This window comes from Salvia splendens, chromosome 10 (genome assembly GCF_004379255.2).
Source record: "Salvia splendens isolate huo1 chromosome 10, SspV2, whole genome shotgun sequence".
Taxonomy (NCBI): domain Eukaryota; kingdom Viridiplantae; phylum Streptophyta; class Magnoliopsida; order Lamiales; family Lamiaceae; genus Salvia; species Salvia splendens.
This window is the reverse complement of record NC_056041.1, coordinates 1,615,656-1,640,111: the sequence shown is the minus strand read 5'-3', so window position 1 is coordinate 1,640,111 and position 24,456 is coordinate 1,615,656. Positions and strand designations below refer to the sequence as shown.

At 39.6% G+C, this 24,456-nt stretch overlaps 4 protein-coding genes and 1 pseudogene across 6 annotated transcripts; 3 read left to right on the top strand and 2 right to left on the bottom strand.

Moving 5' to 3' along the window:
- The first annotated feature begins 2,940 nt into the window (after window positions 1-2,940).
- Window positions 2,941-6,579, top strand: LOC121750693 (vesicle-associated membrane protein 711). Of its 2 annotated transcripts, XM_042145273.1 has the most exons (5): window positions 2,941-3,204; window positions 4,504-4,694; window positions 4,980-5,143; window positions 5,606-5,697; window positions 6,092-6,579. In XM_042145273.1, the coding sequence occupies exons 1-4, from the start codon at window positions 2,988-2,990 to the stop codon at window positions 5,691-5,693; spliced, it is 660 nt and encodes a 219-aa protein (XP_042001207.1). In that variant the 5' UTR covers window positions 2,941-2,987; the 3' UTR covers window positions 5,694-5,697; window positions 6,092-6,579. The 2 variants fall into 2 exon arrangements, with proteins under 2 accessions (XP_042001207.1, XP_042001206.1); XM_042145272.1 differs by lacking the exon at window positions 6,092-6,579 and having other exon boundaries at window positions 5,606-5,978.
- A 127-nt stretch (window positions 6,580-6,706) lies between these two features.
- Window positions 6,707-7,465, top strand: LOC121750694 (14 kDa proline-rich protein DC2.15-like). The gene has a single exon (XM_042145274.1). The coding sequence runs from the start codon at window positions 6,830-6,832 to the stop codon at window positions 7,202-7,204; it is 375 nt and encodes a 124-aa protein (XP_042001208.1). The 5' UTR covers window positions 6,707-6,829; the 3' UTR covers window positions 7,205-7,465.
- Window positions 7,466-7,938: 473 nt separating this feature from the next.
- Window positions 7,939-13,491, top strand: LOC121751871 (PX domain-containing protein EREL2-like). Of its 2 annotated transcripts, none has more exons than XM_042146662.1 (10): window positions 7,939-8,493; window positions 9,032-9,142; window positions 9,658-9,756; window positions 10,303-10,389; window positions 10,681-10,789; window positions 10,927-11,726; window positions 11,964-12,128; window positions 12,209-12,451; window positions 12,653-12,871; window positions 13,002-13,491. In XM_042146662.1, the coding sequence occupies exons 1-10, from the start codon at window positions 8,404-8,406 to the stop codon at window positions 13,206-13,208; spliced, it is 2,130 nt and encodes a 709-aa protein (XP_042002596.1). In that variant the 5' UTR covers window positions 7,939-8,403; the 3' UTR covers window positions 13,209-13,491. The 2 variants fall into 2 exon arrangements, with proteins under 2 accessions (XP_042002596.1, XP_042002595.1); XM_042146661.1 differs by having other exon boundaries at window positions 7,945-8,493; window positions 12,993-13,491.
- Window positions 13,492-13,594: 103 nt separating this feature from the next.
- Window positions 13,595-16,363, bottom strand: LOC121751870 (annotated as a pseudogene).
- Window positions 16,364-22,016: 5,653 nt separating this feature from the next.
- Window positions 22,017-24,231, bottom strand: LOC121751202. Its single transcript, XM_042145920.1, has 5 exons — window positions 23,843-24,231; window positions 23,561-23,660; window positions 23,215-23,314; window positions 22,607-22,698; window positions 22,017-22,521 (listed from the first exon to the last, which is right to left on the bottom strand). The coding sequence occupies exons 1-5, from the start codon at window positions 24,051-24,053 to the stop codon at window positions 22,200-22,202; spliced, it is 825 nt and encodes a 274-aa protein (XP_042001854.1). The 5' UTR covers window positions 24,054-24,231; the 3' UTR covers window positions 22,017-22,199.
- Between the last annotated feature and the right edge of the window lie 225 nt (window positions 24,232-24,456).

The window sequence follows — 24,456 nt, the reverse complement described above, 5'->3', positions numbered from 1 at the left end:
GGCGGACGTCCGACCGGCGTGCCGGACGTCCGCCATTGTGCAAGGGTGACGCGGATACGGACGTCCGCTGCGGACACCGGAGTTCCGCGGCGTTCCCGGGACGTCCGCCATTGCGTTGACCCCACGGACGTCCGCGCGGACGTCCCGATTATTTGATTTTTTTTTCGAAAATTCTATAAATACGGTCTGAAATGAACATTGTTTCTCTTCACGAAGCATTGCGTCTCTTCCATTTCTTAACTGAATTTAATAGTTTTTTAAGGAGTTTCGAAAATTGCAAATCAGTTCTTCGACTATTAGAAATTATATTTTCGGATTAATTTTCAACCCCAGCCAGCGGCTCTGCCCTTGGACCCCGCAACTCGGGGACGCTGCCCCCGAACCCCTGTCTAATCATAATGAAATCAATCAAGCGTGCACTCCGTACTTCCAAACTTATATGGTGTCTCATTATGATAATATTGATCAATCAAGTAATTCAATTACACTAAAATAACCAACAATATCTTTCTCTCTCTAAATACTTTTCTTTCGAAGATAAATACTTTTAATAATTATGTATGTTTTTTTTGTACTATGTATGTTTTTTTAAATAGAGTGGTTGCAATTTTTCCGTTTTTGTGTCGAAATTTTATTTCCGTAAATTGTTTAATTTGGTGAATTTGTGAATTTTTATTATTGTGGGAAGTCCTTCGGGATGTCCTTAGGGATGTTCGCCACTGTGCAGTGGGAAGTCCTTATGACGTGGCAGTGCAGTGTGAAGTCCTTATGACGTGGCAAGATGTGTTTTTAGGATGTCCGCAGGGATGTTTGCCGGGACATCCGCAGTGGTGCGGATGCCCTTAGTCCATACACATGTCTTTGTTTTAATCTCAACGACAACAAATGGTACAGCTCAGAATTTTGCATTTTCTTGGAAAAAAAATCACACTAATTTTTGTGGATTTAACAAAGTCATTTCGAATTTCTTGTCACGTTCACATCATGGACTGTCAATTTAAATTTACTAATAACTTTGATGCTAACACATAACAATATGACATAGCCCAGAGCTAAGTCAAATGATGCTTTATCTTGTCTATATTACTAAAAGTTAGTACTAATATTTTACCAATTATCAATAGGAGGAAATTAATTTCATTTCATTTGGGGAACTAAAACTAATAGATTTTCAACTTTTATAGACATTATTCAATTTCCTTGAACTTCCAATTTCTCATATAATTGATCAGATTTTTAATTTGTTGTCACTTAAATTGCCAGCGAGGAATTGTTTCTTCTAAAAGAGAGAAAATATACATTGGGATAAAAAATGTAGTAGTAAATAAATAAAGGATAAAAGACAGAAATTGTCAACGATGATGAAGGTGGGGGCTGAAGCTATCAATGACGATGGTGGTATAGATGAAGGGTTTGTGTTGGATCAAAACCGAAAAATACTTTTATGTTTACGATTAAATAGCCTCAGTCTAACGTTTAAACTTTAAATGTTTAATTAATAGTGTTTAGCTTAATAATTGGATTTAAATCATTTGATTGTCAAATTTAGCGGTAATGTCATTTTAGGATATAAAACAGATGAATTCATAATATTAAAAAATCGAATCTATCAAATACTAGTATGTTAGACAAAACTGTAAAATGATCATTTTCTCTTTAAACAAAAAAATGAAAAGCAAATAATATAAGTGGAAACCTAAAAAGTAAAAGACGCTTAGGTCATCCACAACGCTGTCTCTATACCGTCTCTTAAACCGTCTCTTAACTACTATTTGAGCACTATTTGAGGGCCCCACTGTCCTTTTTTCCTCCATCTCTTAACTAAGAGACGGAACCTGCAACGCTCCGTCTCTTAACCGTCTCTATACCGTCTCTTAATTACTATTCATTCAATTTAATTTATAATTTTTTTTAAAACCCAATTCAATTTAAACAAACACACTTTATTAAAATTAAAACAATATTACAACTTAACATTAAAAAAAACGAAGACATAATTAAAATTCTAAAAAAATAAAAATGACATAATTTAATCTTCTCCGCCAAAGTTTTCCCAAATGTGCTCAATTAGATCCACTTGGAGTTGGGTGTGGGCGCTAGAGTCGCGTGTCCTTGCCCGAATAGCCAACCGTTCTTGTATAGATGGATGCGCTCCACTTCGCGGCGGACTACTTGCGGTTGAGCTTCCGGGGGATTCGGGGTCGAACCAATTTCCGGCATCGGGTCCTTCGTCTCGGACAATCATGTTGTGCAAGATTATGCACGTATACATGATGTCGACCATGCTCTCCATGAACCACGAACGAGCCGGGGCTTTGATGATGTTGAAGCGCGCTTGGAGAACCCCGAACGCCCTCTCCACATCCTTGCGCGCATTAATTTGTTCCATTAATTGACGCATTTGCTCAAAAGGATCCATTTGTTTGAGTTGATTGAAGATGGAAATTGGAGTGATAGAGAGGATTTGAGAGGAATAGATGTGTGTTTGTGTTTGAAATGAGTATGTAATAGAATTATTTATAGAGTAAAAAAATTAAAAATTTAAAAAATGAAAATAAATATTTAACGGTAATATTACCGTTTGAAAAAAAAAAATTTTTATTAAAAATCGATTTTTTTTAAAAAAAATGAATTATTACGTCATCAGTGACGACGCCCACTCGCGGGCCAGCGAGTGGGCGTCACGCACGCATGGGGACGTGCCACGTGTCCCTGGCGCGTGGCGAGACATCTCGTCTCGTGTCTCGCCGAGACGAGCTACGCGACGAGACGGGCGCGAGCTGGAGACGAGATGGGCGCTGCAATGCGTCTCGCGGGGGTCTCGTCTCTCCAAGACGAGACGCGAGCCCGGCGCGAGACGCGTTGTGGATGGTCTTATTCCTTGTAGCGTTTATCTCCGAAATTGTACGGACGAATCCGTCGTGAATAGCATTTCTCTTGAATCAGATCAGTCAGAATTGAGGAAGAGAGGAGGAGAGAGAAAGGGGATGGCGATACTTTACGCGCTGGTGGCGCGTGGCTCGGTTGTGCTGGCGGAATACAGCGCTACTTCCACCACGGCGAACGCGATCGCGCGTCAAATTCTCGAAAAAATCCCCGGTAACAATGATACCAACGCATCCTACTCGCAGGATCGCTACATTTTTCACGTCAAACGCACCGATGGCCTCACCGTCCTTTGTATGGCCGACGACACTGCCGGAAGTACGTTCACCTCTCTCTCTCTCTACCTTTTTTTTGTGTGGAGAATTTGATAGCGTCGTGTTGTTTTTTGGTCGTTGGACGCCAGTTGAGCTGGAATTCAGACATGAGTGTGATTATGTGTAGGTTTCGTGATTAGGATTTTGAATTTTGATATGAAATGTTGTGTTTGCTCTTGAGAAATTAGAAATGATGTTTGAATTTGTAGGAGACCTAGGAATTTAAAATGTGATTTCAGATTAGCTTCTTTTGGATATCGACGTTGGCAGCTGGTTGAATTTTGCTCACTTTTTTGACCTTGTCGTTTTTTTTCCTTCTGAAAAGGTACCTTTATGAGGAGTTAGCTTATAATTCGGTTTAGCTAGGTTTGATTTGATACTTTTAATGGTGGAGTAGTTTTTTAAGATTGAGAAACTCGTGTTTTTCAATTGTGAGGAGAATATTATAAGGTGGTTTGTTTGTTAATGAGGAATCTCCTTATCAGTGTTGTTAGGGTCGCGGGGCGCACCGGGTCGATGGGGTGAAAATTCGGGTCGCGGGTCGACGAGTCGACGGGGTCGAGAGACCCACAAAGCTAGGTTAATTTTTTTGCCTTTTAATATTAAATAAAATAAATATATTGCTCTAATGTTTATAATATATCAAATAATATAAATGTAGACGCAATTCATGTGAATAGAGATAAAATGGAAAATAGAAATGATCAAAATATCAAAACAATTCATAAGTCATAACACAATAAATAATTGAAACCATTGTCTGAAAATATCAAAACAAAGGAATATATGAAGGGTGGCAGAAACAGATCTTTGAATTGTTTATTTGTTTAGAAGTGAAGAGGCCGAATTCTAAAGTGTAGAAAGTAGGTTTGAAAAGCTTGATGTGGTGCATGCATATATATAGAGAATTGTGATTGAGAGAGTCAGAAAACATGTGAGAGATTTGAGAAAATCAGAGATAGCATGTGTTTAGGGCGACCCACTGGACCCAGCCGACCCAGCGACGACCCAGGCGACCCAGGCGACCCAGGCGACCCACTCGACCCAGCCGACCCAGCGGCGACCCTGTATCTCGATCGACCCACCCATGTTGGGGCGGTGATGGTCTCGACCCAGGCGACCCGGGTGACCCGAGCGACCCGAACGACATTTTGACAACACTGATCAAGACTCATAGATCGGAGTTATTGAGGGATGCCTTTCATTCTGTGTTATCCACCCTCCTATGATTTGCCCTTTCTTCAAGTATCATGTCTGTAAGTGCTTAACTTGAAAAGTTTCCTGTTCTTTCAAATCCACACAGGGAGAATTCCTTTTGCATTTCTGGAAGAAATTCATCAGAGATTTGTGCGAACCTATGGTCGAGCTGTATTGTCTGCACAGCCATATGCAATGAATGATGAATTTTCAAGGGTCCTTAGCCAACAAATCGAGTATTTCTCAAGTGATCCTAATGCTGACAGGATAAACCGGCTTAAAGGTGAAATGAGCCAGGTAATTATCACTTTGATAACTGTTTGGTCTCTTGGTGTTGCTTCTGTTATATTGCTTCCAAATTCTGTGTTGACTTTCGGCAGTGAGGATGTCACCTTGTTTTTGGCTTAATATGTTTGGAATGAGTGCCTTTGAGTTTCTGGCTGTGAAAAATGCATTGGATTTTTGGCTTGATATGGAATCACAATTATTGCTAACCGTACAGTTGATCTAATTTGAACATTTTGCACTGCTATTTGTCTACTAATAAATTGTAAGTAAACTGTCTATTGTTTGTCATTGTAGGTTCGGAATGTCATGATTGAGAACATCGATAAAGTTTTGGATAGAGGTGACCGGCTAGAATTATTGGTTGATAAAACTGCCACTATGCAAGGGAACACTTTTCGCTTCAGAAAGCAAGCTCGCCGTTTTAGAAACACTGTATGGTGGAGAAATGTCAAGCTTACGTAAGTTTGAACTTGACATGTACTTGCTTGTAAATTACGGAAAACTCTGGTTAAAATAAAACTTGATTGAACTTAGAGGCAAGAACTTAGAAGAGTACTGTATGTTGAACACTCAGTTTTTACCGTTTGCTAGTTTAATTTTTTTCTCTGAGGTGTCAAGCTTATGTAAGTTTGAACTTGACATTTACTTGCTTGTAAATTACGGAAAACTCTGGTTAAAATAAAACTTCATTGAACTTATAGTCAAGAACTTAGAAGTGTACTGTATCTTCAACACTCAGTTTTACCGTTTGCTAGTTTAATTGTATCTCTCTGAGGGGTATTACTGGGATAAAATGACCATTAAGAGATCTATATGATCTTAAATTTGCAATACAGTAGAATAGTCTATATCATGTTTACATCTGCATTAGATCGTATTTGTTTCTACTTTCTAAATAAGCGATGCTTGGTATTGTGCAGGATTGCATTGATATTCCTTCTCCTGGTAATAATCTATGTCGTTTTGGCTTTTGTTTGCCACGGACCCACTCTTCCGTCTTGCCTGTAATGAGGTCTGCTCGTGACATCTGGATGCTATTTCTCTATCTTTCTTCTGTTAAGTCAAAGTGTACACTCAGTTCTTTCACTTCATATCTCCCTGAGATGTCTGAAGAAGTTGTTGGTTTTATGGTTTTATACTTTTATTCTTGGTTTGAGATTTAGTCGTGTGTAAAGCTGTCTCTGTAGGGCACCAGCTCTATCTAGATATTGCACAAGGTAGTTTTAAGCAAATTCGAAATGGTTGGTTTGTTTTGTAATCGACATTTCTGGATATATAAGTCATGATTTTTAATCGAGTGTTGTTCATTTGAGACATTATCATTTTTTTCCTGGATACATTTTCTTTGCTAACTACTCGATGAAATTTCTTGAATTCTAATCACACCGTTGCTTCTGTGCTGTTAGAGCATGCCAGAACTTCCCTCTCCATCTGCTCTGGAAGACAGTCCTGGTACTACGGTGAGGTAATTGCTGTAACTTCACGCCCTAACTCTCAGAATGATATTTTTCACTGCTGCTTTCACTTCAATGATAAAATGCCAGCTGGATCGACTATGAAACTGACTCTATGTGCGTTACTGTTGGATCATTGGCCACTCATAGTGGTATCAAATATCCTTCATAGAGGTGGAATTTGATTTTAGACCCCACAAAAACGAGGGAAATAGGTGCATTTCTATACTCTAGCTTTTGGATTCTTTCCATTTGATTGTTACTCTAAATCTTGATAAATATAAGAATTTACACTAGAAATAAAAAACAGTCACATGCTGTTGAAGCATTGGTCCAGATTTGCCTCCTTTAGCATGTGTTTTCCAGATTGAGGGGCCCATCATGTCTTAACCAAAACATAACATCCCATGCTTTATAGCATTGTACATTTCATCATTAGCATAATACTTGCCAAAATTGTCCTAATTTACCTATTTATGATTCTGCTAATTACTGTATATTCTGTACCATTTGGTGAGCTTCTCCACAAGCTTACAAAAATCCAACTTGATTGTATGCCATCCCTCTCTCTCTCTTCCACTCAATTCCTCTCCAATCACCAACCTCACTTCCCCTTCTATATAACAAGGAGATTTCCGCTCACCCCTTCTCACACTTCTCTCTCTTAAGTCCTAACCCTAGTTCACCTTCATGGCCGCTGCCCGAGCCGTCGTAATCCTCTCATTCCTCCTCCTCTCTGCTGCCTTCACCTCCGGGTGCGGCACGTGCAAGCCACACCCAGCTCCCAAGGTGCCCCCGCCGAACCCGTTCTGCCCCAGGGACACGTTGAAGCTCGGTGTCTGCGCCGACCTCCTCGGCCTGGTGAATGTGGTGGTCGGGGCGCCCCCTTCGGGTGACAAGTGCTGCCCACTGCTCGAGGGGCTGGCTGACTTGGAGGTGGCGGCGTGCCTTTGCACTGCCATCAAGGCGAACGTGCTCGGCATCAACCTGGACATCCCGGTGGCGCTCAGCGTTTTGCTTAGCGCTTGCCAGAAAACGGTCCCTCCCGGTTTCAAATGTGTTTGAATGCAGTGAGAACTGAGAAGTTCAATAAACTTGAGATTGATTTGTATTTGTATTTGTATTGTGTTCCTCTTCTTAGTTTGTGTGTGTTCTCTCTCTCTCTGTAGGTTTGAATGATTTAATTTTATGCAATAGACTAGGCAAGAATGTTTGCCTGTAGTCTAATAATGCATCATTGTATCTGCAGTAAAATTTACTGTTATTCTTGTGACGATTTGATGCATGTGTCCAAAATTATCGAATTGCTGGATTTATTTCACATTATATACACAATTCGTCTCACTTTAATTTTATTATTATTGCTACTGTCTTTTTTGTATTGGAGATTCGAGGTTTAGTCCATACACACACGTCTTGGTTTTAACTTAACGACAACAAATGTACAACACAGAATTTTGCATTTTCTTGAAAAACAACTATCACAACATTCACATTCACATACATAAATTGTGTGGATTAAAAAGAAAGTCATTTTGAATTCCTTATCACATCGTGTAAGGCATGCCTCAATTGAAATTTACTACTACCACCACTACATTTGCTACATGGCCTAGCCAAAAATTAGGCTTTAGTTTTGTTATATTCATAAAAGAAAATAAATTACAATTGACAATTATCTAGAGGAAGAAATTGATTATAGTACACTTTATTTGGGAATTAAAACTAATAGATCTTTAACTTATCACAGACATTAATCATTTTCCTCGAAAATTTCCAATTTTTAATATTAAAACCAGTTATGAATTTGATTATTCTTGAAGAGAGAGCAAATATTTTGGGATTGGAAAAAAAAGACAAAATTAGTATCAAAACAGTCGATTCTCTCATGTGACTGCTATCTTGTACCATCCGATGCGGTGGATCACGCTTTGAAGAAAAACGTGTTAGATCGGAAGAGGCAAAAAAGACAAAAATGGTGGAGCAAATCGAAGCAGCGCACCACCTGCGCTTTGTAGCCACCTCCCACTTTCTGCTTCTCTAATCCTGCTGCCTGTATCGTGCGCCCTCTGATCTCAATTTCTCAAAACCCTAATTGTACTCTAATTCCAAATTCGTTTTGATGCCCAATTAATCAGGGTCGCCTTGAGATTGCTGCTGGGTTTTAGTGACTTAGTTACATTGTAGTGATTAAAATATCCAAGTGATCGATCGTTTTGTTGAATTACGACTGTGTGAAGTGATCGGATTCCAGACTTGTGGAGATGCAGCGGCCGAGTCCACAGAAGCATCGCCACGATGGGACTTCGCCTTTGCCGTTGGGAATGGATTGGAGCCCTCCGCCTCGAATTTGGGTATGATTCTGCTCTTAATTTTCTGGATATCGATGAATTTACTGGAATTTGAATTCGCTTACATGGATGCTTTGATCGATTTCGATAGCTGTCGGTTTGATTTATTTTTAGCGAATTTAGCTGTGTGATAAGCTCGTTAGGTACACAATCATGAGTAAGAGAAAGATCAGATTATTTTCTGTGAAGTTTGGGTTCCATGCATTGGTTATTCGATACTGTTAAGCTCAGTACTAATATTGGTTAAATAGTTTAAATTAGTTAAAATTATGTTGTAAATTTGTAATCCTAAGGAAGAAATTCTTTGCTTGTAGATCAAGATGTGGTTTAAGAGGAAGGTTGTTTTTAAGCAAGAAAAAGTATTAACTTTCTGCTATGAAATTTGCTATAACTGTTAGTTTCCTGAAATGTTGATGTGTACTTAAGCCTTGGTGCTATGTTTGGCTTGATTTTATACTTTTAGTTGATAAACCTTATTCATTTTTATTACTTAGACATGACTATTGTTACTTAGAAAGGGCAATGTTAATGTACTTTGCAGGCAGGGAGAGAAAGTGTTTGGCCTCACGATCCTCGGACAGGATGGAGTTACTGCATCACTGTACCTTCATGGATTGTACTTGGAAAGTCGAGAGATTCTGACCCAACAGTGGTATTGGTCTAATGTTTCTTTGCATGATTATTACATGAAGTATGATTTATAAATTGTACACAGTTATGACTACACAAAAATTGAATATTAGTTAAAAGAAATTGCTTCACTTCCATCAAGTTGATGTAGGCCGTGCCCTTGCTTTAAAACCTTTTAAGATTTTCAATGATGAACTGGTCAGTTTCTCCCAGCAACTGGTTGGTGGTGCGAAAGCTAGGTCTTATGCAGTTAAGCCAATATATTATATATCTATGGAAGTTATGGCAAGAAAGTTGATTCAAAATATGTTACATTTCATATATTCTTACAATATATCACCTTTTTTCTATTGTGATTGTGCCTTCTTTTTCCTACGCATATGTGAAAGGATGAATCTCTTCTCCTCCTTTGAATACCATTGATATCCAGTGTCATTCCAGGTCCCTTTTTTGGTGAATGTTATGTTCCTCGGGACCTTTTCTCGTATTGGTTTTTTACTTGCTAGTGGTTCCAGAATTAACAATTGCAAGGTGCAGTTTTACAGGGTTCAGGTTGGCATACAGTCACCAGAGGGGATTACGACCACAAGAACTGTATTGAGGAGATTCAACGATTTCCTAAAATTACATGCCGCTGTAAGCTCAAATGTTTTAGATAGGGTTGTGGCATCACATACTTAAACTTGTATGAAGAATATGTCTTGCTATTTGTTTCCATGACTCAATGTTATCAAATAGTGGATATGGCAGCGCCACGGCGCTATGGCATGGCGTTCTGTGGTGGAAATGCCATAGCAACATGGCGCTGCCATAGCACCGCCATATCCGTCATTTGACAACATTGCGTGTGTACTGCATTTAGGAATGGGGCATTATGCAAGAAACATGGATGTTAGAGCTGTATTTTATGCTTTATTAATTGTTTTAAGAGTTTTAGATGTTATATTTTTGTTATTTTCCAATTTTTGAATTATGTATAAATAATAAGTATTATTTTATTTATTTAATTATTGACCGCCATATCCGCCATACTAATACACCATATCCCTGTGGCAGTTTTTAGGCGAACCGCCATAAGCTGCCATACGAGATTGATAACACTGCCATGACTGAGCATTTGCATGTTTCTTGATAAAGTTGTAATATATTGATTCTGGTATTGTTTTCAACTTTCTCCTGTAGCTCAAAAGAGCCTTTCCTCAGAAAAGCATTCCACCAACTCCACCAAAGGGGCTCTTGCGGATGAAAACAAGGGCAATGCTGGAAGCGGTAAAGATTGTTTATAGCTTTGATTATTATAGTCATAAGATTGCATTGCAAACACTTTTCTTTTTTGAGGGGTGGGATGAGTCTTGGCACATTTTTATGGTTGCTCTTGAGGCCTTATTTTTATTATACATCTAAATCCCAAGCTTATCTCTAAAACAACATAACTATAAGTTCTAGGATGGAGATTGTAGATAACTAGATATGTTTTGGAGACTGGAGCTCTTGTTTGTATTCTACTTCTCTACTTTCAGTTAACTGGTAAGATTATTAGAGGCTTCTGTTTTATTACAGAGAAGGAGTTCTTTGGAGGAATGGATGGCAAACTTACTATCAGATATTGATTTGTCAAGAAGCATTGTCATCGCATCCTTTCTTGAACTGGAAGCTGCTGCTAGGTCATGTGAGTATGCTGTAATTTGATATTTCTATGCTATTAATTTTCTTTACATCAATTTTTGTTTAATCTATGCCCTATGGGGTCTGGATCTCCATACTAGAGCTACTTATAAATTCTGTATTGTTGCATTTTTTCTCCAGCATTCCAAGAAGAGGGCCTGCAGAGTCCCCCCGATTCACATAATTCTGTAACTACGACAGACTCATCTCATCATGTTCACCCAAATTCAAGCATGTTGGTAGCAGGTACTTCATCGGTGGCATCAGATTATGGCAGTGATACAGCTTATGAGATATCTGATATTGGTTCACATAGCCTTGGAAGGGACAACAACTCAGAAGTTGGGACTGAGGATCTATCATTTTATGATGATGCAACGAGTACAGTGGATAAATTTGTCAAGTATGGCATGTCAAACATCGACGAGGGCTTGTGTATGGGGAATGCTATTCTAGAGAAGCTTGAGAATTTTCCTAAACATAAGCTGCATGCCAGAGAAAATCATGATTCTGAGCAGAACCTGAGTAATGGAAGTTCTTTGAAAGCCTCTCATCACACAGAAGATATGTCAGAGCATCTGGCTGAAAATAGTTCATTGGTTCATCATGGCCGAAAGCTTTCGACTGATAGCATTGGAAGCGACAGGAGCTCTTTACGAGGCAGTGAGTCATCAAGTTTAGCATTTCCGAATTCAAATGGACATGGGGCTTTTGATTTTGGGAGTGCAGCTGTGGTTGGACGAACCACTGGAACTGTTGGAAACTCTGATTATCATCTTCCAGATGATATACACCTACTGGTCCCAGTGGATCAGCGCCAGAAGATTAATAGAGTACTTATGACAATGCAGCGGAGGTTGATTACTGCCAAGACTGATATGGAAGATCTTATATCGAGATTGAATCAAGAAATTGCCGTGAAGGACTATCTTGCAACAAAGGTATCTGAATGCTGACAGTTTGAACCCATATTATATTTTGGCATCAGGTCTGTTGAGGAAAGGTTACAAATGTCTATTGGTAACACTGTTTTACAATTTGAGTCCTAATTGTTATCTTTGGCATTTGGTATTAGACTCGAACACGAAAAAATAATTCTGACGCGTGTGAAATTAGCAGTAGTGACACATCTTTTTTTCGCCAAACTTAAATATTCACGAGTTCTCATTTATACCCAGGTGAAGGATTTGGACGTGGAGCTTGAAACCACTAAACAAAAAAGTACAGAAAATCTTGAGCAGGCTATACTAATTGAAAGAGAAAGAGTTACTCAAATGCAGTGGGATATGGAAGAACTTAGGCGGAGGTCTATGGAACTAGAACTAAAGTTGAATCAGCAACAGGTTCCGTACCCTGTTCATTGACTTCACTGTGGTAGTTTAGGTAAGCTTGAAATATCTATAACGACAAAATCCTATTCCAGGATCAGAGCACAGATGCTCAGCCTTCTGTTTCACCAAGAAATCAGCAGACGGATACGTTGTGCCAGGAGTTGGACTCTTCAAAACAGCAGTTTGAGGATTTGTTGAAGCGACATCAAGAGCTGGAAGTAAAATCAAAAGCTGATATTAAAGTTCTTGTCAAGGAAGTAAGATCATTAAGAAGTTCCCAATCAGAACTAACGCAACAGCTCAAGCAGTCTCTCAGAGAAAAATCTGAAATGGAGGTATACTTAGTTGGACTACTATATTGACTTGTAATATCCAAAACAATTATCATCCCTCAGTCACTCTGCCTACATAACATGGTTCCAACTCTAATGTCGAATCTTGAGAAGCGTATAGTACAACATGCGAATCTGGACAAACTTCGTTTAATCAAGAATGTTGATCTTCTGTTACTTTTTGAACTGCTTCTGGATTCACAGGAACTTCTTCAGGAAGAAAGAGAGAGAAATGAGCAGGTGAGATCCTCTTGGAGGAAGTTGCTGGACAGATGCAAGATTCTTCAGGATCAGCTTCAGGAGTGCAATATCGACAATTTAACAAACACAAAAGGTGACACGGCTGACAGCCTCCCGTCGTTATTGGATCAGTTGGATTTTGTTGGCACATCCGAAAACCAGATAGACCTTCTCATTGCTGAGGTACACTCCTAGCTTTTGGTTTATATCAATAATTGATCACTATTTCCAAAACATCGATTTTTAATAGAACTTATGTATCCTTGTGGTGATGATGGGAGTTTCATCTTCTAAATGTAATCAGTTTGAGCAGTTATTAGCTGAGGATGGTGATAAGCACACAACTTCCATAGACGAGGGATCGAGGCAGACACTAACGAGTCTCCTAGCCGATAATGGTGCGTTGAGAAAGCAGGTGAACTCCCTTATAGTAAACAGCCTCAAGATGAGGAAATCTAAGGAGAAAGGTGAAACATCAGATGTAAATGTAGGAAGTGAGGTCCAACATAGCAGCAGCTAACTCATGGACATGTGTAAATTCAGAAATGCCGATTATGTGTAGAGTTGGATATATACGACATGGGGAGTTTCCCATGTTTGCGGTTTTAATAGCAGGAACGCGTTGGTGTCGAATTTTTTGGTCTCTCGCGGTGCTGTATGCAACAGTGTACATATATATTGAAAGTCCGATTTGTATACATAATTCAGAGTTGAGAAAAACATGTGGAATTTGCTAGTTTTGTTGGATAATTGATCACTTTTGTATTCTATAATTGTGTGATTTGGTCTTCATATTTTAAGTATTTTTTAAGTTTCAAACTTCAAATAAGGGAAAAGCAAATACTCCTATTTACCAGCCAATATAGCACAATTATGTAAAGGCTTTACATTCAAGCAAGAAATAAATAACGAGAGAAAGTCATAAATCTATTTACACAAAGAAAGTCGAGTTTCCTATATTTTGATACTTCATTGTAAGAAAATTGATGTACATCTACTAGTACTACTATGCAGATTTAACAGTTGTTTTTTGGTAAAGAAACCATCACCTAAACATGTTAGCCACCTTCGGTGGCCGCCACGACGCGTTCCCGTCTCTGGCGCCGCCTCTTTTCCGAACATCGTTTCGGTACAGAAGATGATTCTTTCCCTTCAATCTCCCTCTCCCCACTTTCTTCCCAACAAAAAGTCCCATTTTTATGGCACTTGCAACCCCCAAAGCAATCAACAGTGAACCTGACAACGAGGCACCCATTTGGCAGCACTTGACAAATCCGGCCAGTGGCCCAATCACCCCCTCTTCCTCGAGGCCAGTCGAACCGCGGGCTGAAGACGCTCGACTTGAGCTTCAAGAACTGCCCTGCACAGGAAGGCTTAGCCATCTCAAACTGTGAATACATGCCCTTCGCTAGGGTCTCCAGTCCTATAAACGCAACAGCTACACTTCCATCGCAGTTTACTGAGTGGAGGACGCCAATGGGCGAGTGCTCCTTCTCTTCTTTCTTCAGGCGAACCCAGTCGCCTGCAGCCAAGCCAAACGTGACTCGTTCCAATGTGGAAACATGAACTCGTAGTAGATCATGAACTCCATGCACCCTCACCAGAACATATCCATCTCGATCTGTATCCCGTTCTAGACCCACCACAGACCCCTCGGGCACAACCATATTTTTGGGGCTGCACGTGTTCGCTTTCCTAGACCGGACCACATCCCCGACTTGCAGGTGATCCTTAGCAAGGAACCACTCTGTATACCCACCGCCACCCGGTTTGTCTCTGATCATTCTACTTCCAAGACCTGTCCAGCTTCCGTCTTGACAAACTGCACTCTGCGAACTGCAAATTCGTATAAAAGTTCGGTGAAACACAATAAAATAGCAGATGCATCTGAAACATGAAACTTGCATCAAGAATCAAGAAAATGATACCTCTTGAAAGCATGTAAAATATCTGCCATCACAGGACGGCTCCTCAAAACATCCGATAATAACATTCTCAACTGCAGTGGGGAGGCCGCTGGGAATATGAGGTTTTTCTTGCTTTGTTACAACCAACTTGTTTATCTCCTCAACCGATTTACCACTCCACGGCTGTATCCCGGTTAGCATCTCTAATATGCTGCAACCAAATCCCCACGAATCAGTCTCAACAGATATATGACCTCTCACTTCCGGCTGCCATTGCTCCGGAGCCATATATATCGGATTCCCAAGTCTTCGATCCATGTCTTTACTAGGCAATGGAATCCCTAACAACATGTAAGGGATACCAATATGAGGATAAGGATCCCTTTTGCATGGAGGTCCATTATTCCCTGAGCTAGATCCACTCCATACCTGTAATCATCACACTCAAAGTAAGTACTCACAGATGACCCCAAACTCCGAAACCAACAACAAAACATCACTGAAGAACATCTCCAAGAGACAGCTTCCCCCCATTGAGACGAGCCATTTTGTCCCCGACTGAGCCATCGTAGAATTGCATTACAATGCATATATACAAGAACAAGGCAATATAACACTTCAGATTTCTACATCCTCATCATCCATTTCCACTATGAATTCGAACAATGCACCAAAAGGCCAATGAGAAAACTCACTCTCTTATTGATAACCGAAAGCCAGTAGAGCAAACAAACTGTATCTAACCCTTGACACTTAAAAATCAAATCACCCAGTCTATTCAAGACATCCCTAATGTTTTCCTCTTCCACCGGGTGCAACATTTTCACCGCAACTTCCTGATACTCGTCATGGTCTTGAGACGAACGGTGATGTATTGCTAACCAAACATCACCAAACACCCCTCTCCCAATCCGGTGCCTGAGCTTAATCGTCGCTGGATCAATCCACCGGTGAGATGATGCACCTAAGGTGGTGCTAACAACATCACTAGACACTCCATCAACCATGACAAAATCGAACGAAGGCGCAGGCCGATTTGCAACAGTTTGTCCTGCCATTTATTTCCCTAATTGATCATATAACAAAGTTATTCACAGAGACCATTCAGCCACAAAATGTGCATAAAATTATCATCATTCCACAACATAATTCATAAAATGCTTTCATAACCTACTACAAAATCCATCAGTTTCTGAAAAAAGAAAATCTAGGAGATGCTAAAAATGGAATTTCCTAGTGAGAGAGACAAACATCCCCAATTCCTCAATCTAAAATTCCTATCCCGCTAGAAAAACATCATAATCACTAATCACACTCTTTCAATCTCTGGAAACGCCAAAAATCCAATGCTCGACACGAACAAATTCTCCAATAGTAGTTTTTTCCACACAGAAATTATGTTCATAAATATACAATCACTATCAAACAACATACAAAAAACAAAACGAATAAACAGTTTTGCATCCCTTAGCCAAATCAGCTCAGCACCGAGTAGTATGAAGAAGAAAAAAAGTTACTACTGTAAAACAAACTCAAAAATCACACAAAATCGTAAGCAAAAATCAGAAAACTTACTGATCAATAGTAGAGATGATGATAAATTATGTAGCTCAGAAAAAAAAATATTGATTGAGGAAGAAGTGAACACAGTAATCTCGACGAATTGAATTATGTATCAATATTGAGGGATCATTTCATAGCTGCGGTTACGAGCTATGAGAGAGTAATAGATGTTAATTATGAAGCCTAACTTATCGCCGATGTTTAGGATTTGTTTCATGTATTTTTCCTTATGATATATGTTTCCTAGTTTGATTAGAATTAAGGTTCTCTAGTTGCTTATAAATAGAGATGCTCCCTCATTGTTAAATCATCCTGAAATTATATAGTGAAATCTCTGGTTTGGCATCGCCCCCAAACGTAGATACACATTATATCAAATTGGGTAAACAATTTCTTGTGTTCATTCTCTTTCATATTCGTGATTGCCTGTGTTTATTTCCCAACAACTGGTATCATAGCCTAGGGTTTAAGAGGCAGAAATCACGATGGGGATCGACGAGAATATTGCTGTAGAGAAGTTCGACGGATCTGATTTCGGATTTTGGAAGATGCAGATTGAGGATTACATGTACGGTAAACATCTCTGCAAGCCTTTAAAAACCAAACCCGAAAAGATGGAACAGGAGGAGTGGGAGCTGCTGGACAGAAAAGCGATGAGCGCGATTAGGCTATCGTTGTCCAATGATGTGGCTTATCACATGACTGCAGCAAAGTCGACAAAGAAGATGATAAAGATCTTGGAGGACATGTATCAGAAACCATCAACGGCAAACAAAGTACATCTGATTAGACGATTGTTTAATTTTATAATGCAAGAGGGAAAGTTGGTGCAACAACATCTCAACGAGTTCAACATGATTACTTCGCAACTGAACTCGGTTGATATAAAATTCGATGATGAAATTCGTGCCCCGATTTTGCTATCGTCTCTGCCTGAGAGTCGGGCTGGCACAGTGACAGATGTTACTGCTGCAGAGACAAACCTAACAGTTGACAAAGTAAGAGATCTGATGATTGATGAGGAAGTTTGCCAGAGAGAATCAGGATCTTATACTTCGGGATCAGCACTGAATACATAACAGAGAGGCAGATCGAAGGGAAAGCAAAATCGTGGAAGATCAAATTCCAGAGGAAAGAACCAATCCAAGAAGGATTTGGATAAAATTAAATGCTGGAATTGTGATGAGTTTGGGCATTTTAGAAATCAGTGTGAGGCACCGAAGAAGTATAAGAATAAGGATCAGAAGGACAAGAAGACAACAAACGCTACCATGTCTGATGACGATGGCGTGGCGTTGGTCTTGAGTGTCAGTAGTCCGATGGAATCGTGGGTATTAGATTCTGGAGCGTCGTTCCACTCCTGCAGCAATGTGGAGATAGTGGAAGACTGCGTTTCTGGCGATTTTGGGAAGGTACATCTGGCTGATGACGAGCCCTTAGATATCGTGGGAAAGGGAAACGTGAAGGTAGTGACATCCAATGGATCCGTGATAAAACTGAATGGAGTCAGACACATTCCTGGATTGCAGAGAAGTTTGATTTCGATTGGCCAGCTTGATGCAGAAGGGTACACTGTGACGTTTGGCTGTAACAATTGGAAGATTACCAAGGGAGCTATGATAGTAGCTCGAGGTAAGAAGGATGGTACGTTGTATACCACAACTAACTCCAAAGATTGCATTGATATTGCAAGTGAGGCAAATAATGCAGATTTGTGGCACTGTCGTCTTGGCCACATGAGCGAGAAAGGGATGAACATAATGTGCTCAAGAGGTTTACTGCCTGGCCTGAAAACTGATGAAGTTGGCCTGTGCGGGGATTGCGTGTTCGGGAAACAGAAAAGGGTGAGTTTCACAAGAGGAGGTAGAAAATTGAAGACACAAAAGTTGGAGATGGTCCACACTGATCTATGGGGACCAGCACATGTGAAGTCCCTAGGAGGCTCTGAATATTATATGACTTTCATCGACGACTCTACTCGAAAGCTATGGGTTTATTTTCTAAAGAGAAAATCCGATGCGTTTGACGCTTTCAGGAAGTGGAAAGCCCTTGTTGAAACTGAAACCGGGCTGAAGGTGAAGTGTCTAAGATCCGATAATGGAGGAGAATATGAACTTGCAAAGTTTAAGGAGTTTAGCGCCGAGAATGGAATCCGCATGGAGAAAACTGTGAAAGGAACTCCACAACAGAATGGAATCGCAGAGCGCATGAACAGAACTTTGAATGAGCGAGCAAGATACATGAGGTTGAAAAGTGGATTGCCAAAGAGTTTTTGGGCAGATGCAGTCAACACAACTGCATTCCTAATTAATAGAGGTCTATCAGTTCCATTGGAGTTTCGGATACCCGAGGAGGTTTGGACATGAAAAGAGGTAAATCTATCTTTCCTACGCATCTTTGGTTGTGTTGCTTATGCTCATGTTAGTTCCGTTGAGAGAAGTAAGTTGGATGCTAAATCTATTTAGTGTGCGTTCATTGGTTATGGAGACGATGAGTTCGGTTATAGACTCTGGGATGAGCAGAACCGTAAGGTTATTCGCAGTAGAGATGTCATTTTCAATGAACAGGTATTGTACAAGGATAGATTGGAGGCGTCGAGTCCCAGCAGTTCTGAGCCCCAAGTGATCGAGCTAGACATCTCAAACTCGAGTGGGAGCAAGGAGAGTCAGAATGCTGAAGAGGTGCTTGAAGAAGAACCAAGCACTCCACCACCGACTATTCCGCTGCCTAAATCGACTAGAGAGCGACGTGTACCTGTTAGGTACTCGCCCTCTAATTTCTATTTGTTACTTACTGATGGTGGTGAGCCCGAGTGTTATGCAGAGGCAGGAGAAGGCCCTGATAAACGAAGGTGGAAAATTGCCATGGATGACGAGTTTGCCTCTCTTCTCCTGAATGGCACATGGGAGCTTGTGGAACTTCCTAAAGTAAAAAGGCATTGCATTGCAAGTAGGTCTATCGAATCAAAGGTGAAGCTGATGATAGCAAGCGCTACAAGGCTAGGCTGGTTGTCAAGGGATTTGAGCAACGATACGGTATTGATTATACAGATGTGTTCACTCCTGTTGTGAAACTAACTACTATTCATTTAGTGTTGAGTATGGTAGTTACAGAAAATCTATTGTTACATCAGATGGATGTAAAGACGGCATTCCTTCATGGTGATTTGGAGGATGAGTTGTACATGACACAGCCTGAAGGATTCGTAGGAAAAGGAATGGAAAATCTAGTGTGCAAGTTGAAGAAGAGCTTGTATGGTTTAAAGCAAGCTCCAAAGCAGTGGTACAAGAAGTTTGATGGATTCATGATGGAGATTGGCTATAAAAGATGCTACGCTGACCATTGTTGTTACTACAAGAGGTTTGACAAGAGCTATCTTATCCTGTTATTATATGTTGATGATATGTTGATCGCATGAGGTGACCAAAAGGAGATGGATAAGTTGAAAAGGCAATTGTCTGAACGATTCTCCATGAAAGATCTTGGAGAGGCTAATCAAATTTTGGGCATGAGAATCGAGCGTGACAAGGCGGCAGGAAAATTGTATCTTTCGCAAGCTGCTTACATTGGTAAGGTTTTGGAAAGATTCAACATGGATAATTCGAAGCCAGTAAGTGTGCCCTTAGGCAGTCACTTTAAGATGTCGAAGAAGGAGTCACCGAGTACAAAAGAAGAACGTGCTGAAATGAAGAAAATTCCTTATGCTTCAGCAATTGGCAGTATTATGTATGCAATGGTGTGTACGAGGCCTGATATTGCACAAGCAGTGGGAGTAGTGAGCCGGTTCATGGGTGATCCGGGCAAGCAACATTGGGAAGCAGTTAAATGGATCATTCGATACTTGAGAGGTACTACAGAAAGTGTCTTATGTTTCAAATGCAAAAATGTCGAGCTGGCAGGTTATGTGGATGCAGACTTGGCGTCCAATGATCTTGATGGGAGAAGAAGCACAACCGGGTATGTATTTACTTATGGTGGTACTGCTATTTCATGGACTTCAAAGTTACAGAAGACCGTTGCGTTGTCTACTACGGAGGCTGAATATGTAGCTGCGACAGAGGCAAGCAAGAAGATGGTGTGGTTGCAGAGTTTCTTAGATGAACTTGGGAATGAGAACAAGAGTAGCATACTCTACAGTGATAGTCAGAATGCTGTTTTCTTGGCGAAGAATCCAGCGTTTAATTCTAGGACAAAGCATGTGGAGTTGAAGTATCATTACATCCGACACCTAGTGGAGATGAAAATCCTGCAACTTGTGAAGATACTTGGAAGTGAGAATCCTGCAGACATGTTTACTAAGGTGGTGACCTTAGAGAAATTGAAGCTATGCATAGCTTCAATTGGCCTTGGAACTTGAAGAGAAGGTTAGGCGATGCTAAGCGGATGAAGGAATGAGATCACGAGGAAATGGTTGTTTAGGAGTTGTTAGTCTCCAAGTGGAAGATTGTTAATTATGGAGCCTAATTTATCTCCTACCATGTTTAGGATTTGTTTCCTTGAAGTATTTTTCCTTGTGATATATGTTTCCTAGTTTGATTAGAATTAGGGCTTTCTAGTTGCTTATAAATAGAGGTGCTCCCTTATTGTTAAATTATCCTGAAATTATATAGTGAAATCCCTAGCTTGGCATCGCCCCTAGACGTAGATACACATTGTATCAAACTGGGTAAACAATTTCTTGTGTTCATTCTCTTTCATATTCGTGATTGCTCGTGTTTATTTCCCGACAATAGAGAGTGAAGAAATTGAGACCGAACTAAATAGAGAGAGAAGAGGGAAAGAGGAGTCATCTCAACTGTAATGATGTGGGCTTTGTTACGTATGCCACCGTTGTTTGCGCTTTCAATATTCTATTTATACTTTTATTCCTTTTTTATTGTTAAGTGTAAATCATGAAATGGATAATAATTCTTGATGTAAAAATAAATAAATATTTTACTATACTTCCAATTCAAAAGTCTTAACATTCACGCAAGCTTATAGTGGCTAACTGGCTATAAATTTATAATCAAAATTTTCCGATTATTATTTATAAAGTTATTCAATTAATATTTGATTACTTTTGGTATTATTATTAATAAACATCATAATATTCGTGTAGCTTTTGTAGAGTTGCACATTTAAATAGTTAAAAAAAAGTACAAAAGCAAGCATGATTTCTCCCTTTATTCGTTATAAATAAAGTTAGCTAATTTGTTGCTTACTACTATTGCCTAATTATTCATTTATTTGTACAAAAGCAAGCATGATTTCTCCCTTTATTTGTTATAAATAAAGTTAGCTAATTTGTTGCTTACTACTATTGCCTAATTATTAATTCATTTGTCGCGTTTGCAATATAGAAATAATTTTATAAAATCATACAACCTCCGTTCACGAAAAATAGAGCACATTTACCATTTTAGATTGCCCACGAAAAATAGAGCACATTTAAAAAATGAAAGTCAACGACTTTTCTCTTACTTTTTTCCCTTCTCTCTTACTTTATCAATTCTACATTAAAATTCGTGTCATTCACAATGTGTTCTATTTTTTATGGACAGAGGGAGTATATGATAACTCAATACATTGACTGCTGATAATATAAACTAGTTCTCCCTCCGTCCCACAAAAGATGTCACATTTTCTTTTTTAGTTTATCCCACAAAAGATGTCACATTTCCATTTTTGTAAAAAAGTTATCTCTCACATTAATATAAAAATTATATTTTCTCTCTCCATCTAACATACAAAACAAAACCTCCTAAAATCTGGTGTCATCCCACAAGTGTGACATCTTTTGTGGGACGGAGGGAGTAATAAATTCAAATAAAATGGATTGTATCTCGAATAAATCATCCAAAGTCGAAATGCATTTCTCAATAAATTCTTATTCAACAAAGACCAGTTCCATTGTTCAACACACGAATTCGCTAATTCCACAAAACTTTCCTAAATCATAATCTGATTAACATGTAACAAAGATGAATAAGGAAGCATCAACCATATTATTTCTGCAACTGATCTCTCGTGCTTCAATACCTTTAAAACTACAAGAGTTTTCACTTGATTTTCCAACTCAACCTCCGGGATTCATTCTTTCTGCCCGAACGTCTCAAGCAATTCTTGAAACTTCCCAGCACGTTGCGCGAAGATCTAGAAGAGCAGCCTCTATCTGCAAGCCTCATCCGGGAGTTGGAGCTCGAGCTCGAGCTACTGAACTTGCGATATGGAAACCACCCTTTTATTAAGTGACTTAACCGGTGATCGCGTTTTGACCCAACATCATCTCTTAAATCCCAATGAGCAGCATCTTCCTTAGTCTCCTCTGATATCTCTTCATGAATGCTGTCTTCTTTCTCTACATTTCTGTGTTCAACCTTTCTGTAAATTGAATTGACATGGTTATATAAGTTGTTTTTTGAACCGCTATTCATGGCTTCAAAATCACTATTTCTCAACAACTTACTTGTGGGATTCATCATCATCACTAGTGTATGCTGCCTTTGATTTTATCTTTATGAAATTATTGGTACTCGAAGCACGATGAATGAACTGCAGCTGAAAGTGCAAACAAAAATGAAAATTGCCAAGCATAAGACAAAGTGAAACATCAAATTTTCACTACAAAATGTAACCAAAATAAAGATAAGTCACTTCTTCCTTTTCAAATTCCTGAAACTTCACTGTTTTCTCAAAGCCCGCCATTCCTTTCGAAGACCTAGGATGTTCTCTCTCTCACTACCACAATCAAGCCGAAAGGGTAAACAGCTTTGTTCATATGGAGTTCACTTTTGGTTCCCTCTTATGTAGGGCTAATTTCTAGTACTAAACGAACTGCAAGATCTTCCGTTTGCTCAATACCACATGAATCTAGCTATCTATCTTCAGAAATCTTGAACTTCATATAGAGTTTAATTTATGTAAGGCTAATTACTAGTACTAAACCATCTGCAAGATTTTTCATTTGCACAATACGACAAGAATCTCTCTATCTTCTGAAATATCGAACTTCTTTTAAATACCCAAAACGTCTACGCAGAGGAAACAGTCACACGATACAAAAGTAGAACTAACCTGATCACCATCCTTTATGCCAACCATGCTGATATAATCTCGGTCATTCAACAACATCTCGCCTTCGTGACTAAGGCAAAACTGTCCCCATACATGTTCCCTGCATAAAAGTTCAAATTATAAGCTTAGCTACACCAGTTCGTGTTGAAGAAGTTAAGGTCCAACAAAACACACTGTTAAAGCCCAAAGAGATTCAATTTAGCATTCTATTAATCAAATAATTTGAGGACATAAGAGTGCCATAGAATTAAATAAGCAACAATGCCACTAGAGCTAAACAGACATCAATAGCAACGCAAATCTTCAGCTGCTAACAGAAGATATTCTGAAGGTAAAAACTCATTACCATGAAACTCTATCAGGCCACTCCTTTGGCAGATGATCAAAAGCCGATTCGACAGCCCGCTTCAGCTCCCCAACGGTTCCCATCTTACTCACCTCAACTCCTTCACAACAAAAAATTCCACAAATTTCATTCAGTTCTCATACAGCATTATCACAAACACCCAATCTACATTCTCACACACTCAAATGAATCAAAGGCACACATCAATTTCTACAAAACCTAACAAAACACAGATAACCGCTTGAACAGATCTACATCCACAACATCAAATTCAAAACCTACCAAAAGAGGATCCGTCCAATTTGAGAACCGTAATTCGGAGAGGCGGCTGCTGAAGCCTGTTGTAAGAAGAAGCGCTCCGCCTCGGGCCGCCAACGTACGCCGTTGGGGGAAACAAGCGCACAACCGATCCATTCGAGAATCGAGGCTTGTAACGATCGATCTCCACAATCTGCATCATCGCGGAATGCCGCAAAATCGGTAACGTAGACATCGAATATCGTCAATCATGAGGCCTCCATTTATACGTCTCCTCGTCGCGGATCTCGAAATTGAGCAGGTTGTTAGCAGGTTCGGAGGTAGGGTATGGCTTGTGTCGAGAGAGATTCTAGAGAGAGAAATGAGATTGGAATGAAATCGAATTTGGCATTCGCTCTTCTTTTCGTTTTTCCCTTTTGCTTTTTCTCTCTCTACGAAGAGTGAATGGCAGTTAATACGGTTAATACCCGCCTTTTCCATTTGTATTTGGGCCTTATTTTGAAGCCCAATTAAATATTTTCAGCCCAATAAAGGCCCGTTAAAGGTTTTGTATTGGGCCTATACCAAAAAATTACACCTTTTCCTTTTGGATAATGGGCTGATAACAACATAGCTGATAGGAAAAATGAGACTTGTTT

Bases quoted from the DNA above. Each gene is read 5' to 3' on its own strand.
- LOC121750693 (XM_042145273.1), top strand. From the start codon at position 2,988: ATGGCGATACTTTACGCGCTGGTGGCGCGTGGCTCGGTTGTGCTGGCG. The intron at 3,205-4,503 runs GTACGTTCACCT...AAATCCACACAG, and splicing joins GGCCGACGACACTGCCGGAA to GGAGAATTCCTTTTGCATTT. The intron at 4,695-4,979 runs GTAATTATCACT...TTGTCATTGTAG, and splicing joins TTAAAGGTGAAATGAGCCAG to GTTCGGAATGTCATGATTGA.
- LOC121750694 (XM_042145274.1), top strand. From the start codon at position 6,830: ATGGCCGCTGCCCGAGCCGTCGTAATCCTCTCATTCCTCCTCCTCTCT.
- LOC121751871 (XM_042146661.1), top strand. From the start codon at position 8,404: ATGCAGCGGCCGAGTCCACAGAAGCATCGCCACGATGGGACTTCGCCT. The intron at 9,757-10,302 runs GTAAGCTCAAAT...TTTCTCCTGTAG, and splicing joins TCCTAAAATTACATGCCGCT to CTCAAAAGAGCCTTTCCTCA. The intron at 12,872-12,992 runs GTACACTCCTAG...AAATGTAATCAG, and splicing joins TAGACCTTCTCATTGCTGAG to TTTGAGCAGTTATTAGCTGA.
- LOC121751202 (XM_042145920.1), bottom strand. From the start codon at position 24,053: ATGTCTACGTTACCGATTTTGCGGCATTCCGCGATGATGCAGATTGTG. The intron at 23,661-23,842 runs GTAGGTTTTGAA...TTTGTTGTGAAG, and splicing joins ATTGGACGGATCCTCTTTTG to GAGTTGAGGTGAGTAAGATG. The intron at 22,522-22,606 runs GTAAGTTGTTGA...TTCAATTTACAG, and splicing joins GATGATGATGAATCCCACAA to AAAGGTTGAACACAGAAATG.